Source organism: Vespula pensylvanica, chromosome 3 (genome assembly GCF_014466175.1).
Source record: "Vespula pensylvanica isolate Volc-1 chromosome 3, ASM1446617v1, whole genome shotgun sequence".
NCBI classification, from domain to species: Eukaryota; Metazoa; Arthropoda; class Insecta; order Hymenoptera; family Vespidae; genus Vespula; species Vespula pensylvanica.
This window is the reverse complement of record NC_057687.1, coordinates 3,975,581-3,978,789: the sequence shown is the minus strand read 5'-3', so window position 1 is coordinate 3,978,789 and position 3,209 is coordinate 3,975,581. Positions and strand designations below refer to the sequence as shown.

Sequence of the window (3,209 nt, the reverse complement as noted above, 5' to 3'; positions counted from 1 at the left end):
CGCGCTGCCCCACGGAGTTTACTCTCAAGGAAAAACAAACTCATCGGTGTGGACGTTGTATAAATTTGAAAAGGTCGCGAAAGAGGCGGAAGAAGTGAAAAGAGGCAGGAATCAGGAATGATCGATCGCTCGTATGGAAGGCGACGACGTATATCAAATCGTTCAAAGAAGTGTAAGTACAAAAAATGACAACAGCTTTATTACACATTATATTTATATAATATAATCGGTCTTATGTACGTGATTCGTCTCGCAGATTAGGATTACCGGGGTTTTCATTCTTTTACTTTTTCGTTTTCTTTTCGTTTTTTTTTTTTCTACCCCATTCTCTCCCTCTTATGAAAGAGGGACGATACAAAATCGATTCCGCCGATCCTTCAAACATTACCGGTTTTTCCATCACTTTGTTGAACCGCGTACGATAATTATAATAATTAAGCGCGTAGGTCCTTCGTTAAGTCGCGCTGATCAAGACCCAAAGCCTGTGTATGACTTAGTTGGTAGAGTTGTTCGTTTATTTTAATTATTATTATTATTTATAACAGGAACATCATCGAATCTTTGTTCGTTATATCGTCATCGTACGTTTCTATATATACATATATATATATATATATATATATACACACACATACATATATATGTATATACATACATACATACATACATACAATATATATATATACATATACATATACATATATATACATACATATAATATATATATGACTATATATACATATATATATATCTATATATATATATATATCTATATAATCGTCATATCTCATCACTTTCACATCAGCATTATCACTATCGGCATACTGATTCATTATACGCGATAATAATCATTCATAAATAAATTAATTAATCGTTATTAACCGTGCGGAAACAACACATATTCATCGCATTTCTCGTACCATCGACGGCCGAGGATAACGAGCGTTCTTCCTTTTTTTTTTTTTTTATTTTTTTATCTTTACTCGTCGAACTTCAATCTCGTCGATGAAAAAAGAAATATACAGAAACGATAGTATACCGAAATGATTGGTGCGATCCGATCGAATGGATACGAACACGCATCGTTTGCGCTGTTAAACCAAAAGGAAATCTAGCCGTACTAATTTTTTTGGTTTGCCAGTGTTACGATATACGCTCGCAATCAATTAGACGGATCCATTCGAATTTTATCGAATTTTGCTATACTCAATACTAAAAGAAAAAAAAAAAAAAAAGAACACACCAAAAAAAAAAAAAGAAAAACACTCGAAATAATCCATTCCGTTGTTGATACATTACCGATGACGACGGCGGTATTTTTTATACATACATATTTATATGTATATATATGTGTGTATATATATACATATGTATACACATATATACACATTAGATAATTTATATACACATAAGTCGCGATTAGTTTTAAGAACGAGAAACGATGGAATTTTTTTGTTTCGCCGAACACGTGCGCAATGCAATTAAGCGATAAACAAAATGGTTTTTTTTTTTTTTTTTTATCAACGAAGAGGAAAGCCGATCGATGGCGATTGGGAGTTCATCGAACGAATTTCGAATCTCCTGCGCGTAGAAAAAAAACGAGGTCGCTGTATTATACCTCGAATCACCAAGCCCTAAACGGAAATAGGTTTTTCATTCTTTTTTTTTTTTTCGTTTTCTTTTTTCTTTCTTTCCCTTCCATCGCGCGAAATACGAGAAATAAAATCTTTCGTTCGTCGTTTCTTGGGTCACCTTTCTTACTCTAGATATTTTCTTTTTATATTTTAAAAGGGATAAAATTCGAATCGATTTTCGTTCTTTATCCCTTCGATATTTTTTTTATAGGTGTAAGATGTAAGAAGATGTTAGTATTCAATGGTAAACAATTCTAGTACGATCTAACAGATTCAGCATATTTTAAGCGATTCATGCTATCTACAGAAGGAGACCCAAAAAGTGTTTTCGATTTTTCCCATATTCGCGCGAACGAGCAAGAGGTCGAATATTTTGATTCGAATTCGTAGCAAACCTCTTCTCCTTCCTCTCATATGCATACATACATGCGCGAGCACACAACACACGCACACGCACACGCACACACACACATACACGCATACACACATGCGAACATTCGCGATCATACACGTACGCATTAATACAAGCTTGTTCTCCGTTACCATATCGCGTCGTAGATAGGACAAAGCACGGTCACGCAATTGAAAAAAGAACTAGTGGAACAATGATAATGCGATACAATATAATAATGTCGATAATATAATAATAATAAAAATAAAAATAATAATAATAATAATAATAATAATAATAATAATAATAATGATGATGATAATAATAATAATAATATTAATAATAATATTAATAATAATAATAATAATAATAATAATAATAATAATAATAATAATAATAGCAATCGTAATAATAGTAAATAACAATAATAATAAATTAGTTCTGTACAAAGTTTTGCTTCGAGCATGACAATATTATTAACATCTAAAGACGGGTAAGTGGCTAATACGCCAACCGCCCCCACAGCATATCGTTACTTTATTAACTCGATTCACGAGCTTCTATTTAGTTAGTCCGTCGCTCGACTCGACGAGAGATCTTAATGATTATCTCACCGTCGTTGTCGTGGTCGTCGTCTTCGTCAATGTCATCGTCATCGTTGTTCCTCTCGTCGTCATAAATAAGACGTGGTCGAGGAAACACGAACGAAGAATCTGTAAGTCTTTCGAAGAGTTGTTTCAACGAACGCATCGATTCACATTTAAAGAAGAATGAGGATCAACGCGATCTCTAATGCGCCGGGTAAAACGAGAGAAAAATGGGGAAAGAAGAAAAGAAAATACAAGTTCGTGATTCGCGCGCGGTCTAATTGATTCGTGTCCCAAGCACGCGTTCTTTTATGCGTCACAGTATTATTCGAGGCTACACTTCCGTCGCGAGTGTTGTCGCTAGCGTGGTCGCGTCATGCCTGTAATGATCGTCTATAACATAAACACCGCAGGCACTGTCGACGACACCACCACCGCCGCCACCACCTCCACTGCCGGGTGGACCGGAACTTTCCGTTACCGTCGTCGGCCTTTTCAGGAGGGTCGCTTCCGCCGCGCAGCAAGCGTCGCTCGGAGTATTCGCGAAGACCGAGGACCTCTTGGCGGTTTCGAGTACAGTGACACCAAGACCCAGAC

At 35.9% G+C, this 3,209-nt stretch overlaps 1 protein-coding gene across 2 annotated transcripts in view; it reads right to left on the bottom strand.

Annotated features, from left to right (window-relative positions):
• Positions 1–2,340: 2,340 nt before the first annotated feature.
• The window catches only part of LOC122627611 (neurogenic locus protein delta), a 25,232-nt gene continuing 24,363 nt past the window's right edge, over positions 2,341–3,209 (bottom strand). For both annotated transcript variants that reach the window (XM_043808854.1, XM_043808855.1), the window contains one exon: positions 2,341–3,209. This exon is cut by the window's right edge and continues 1,895 nt beyond it. In XM_043808854.1, coding sequence (XP_043664789.1) covers positions 2,947–3,209 — 263 coding nt within the window. In that variant the 3' untranslated portion in view covers positions 2,341–2,946.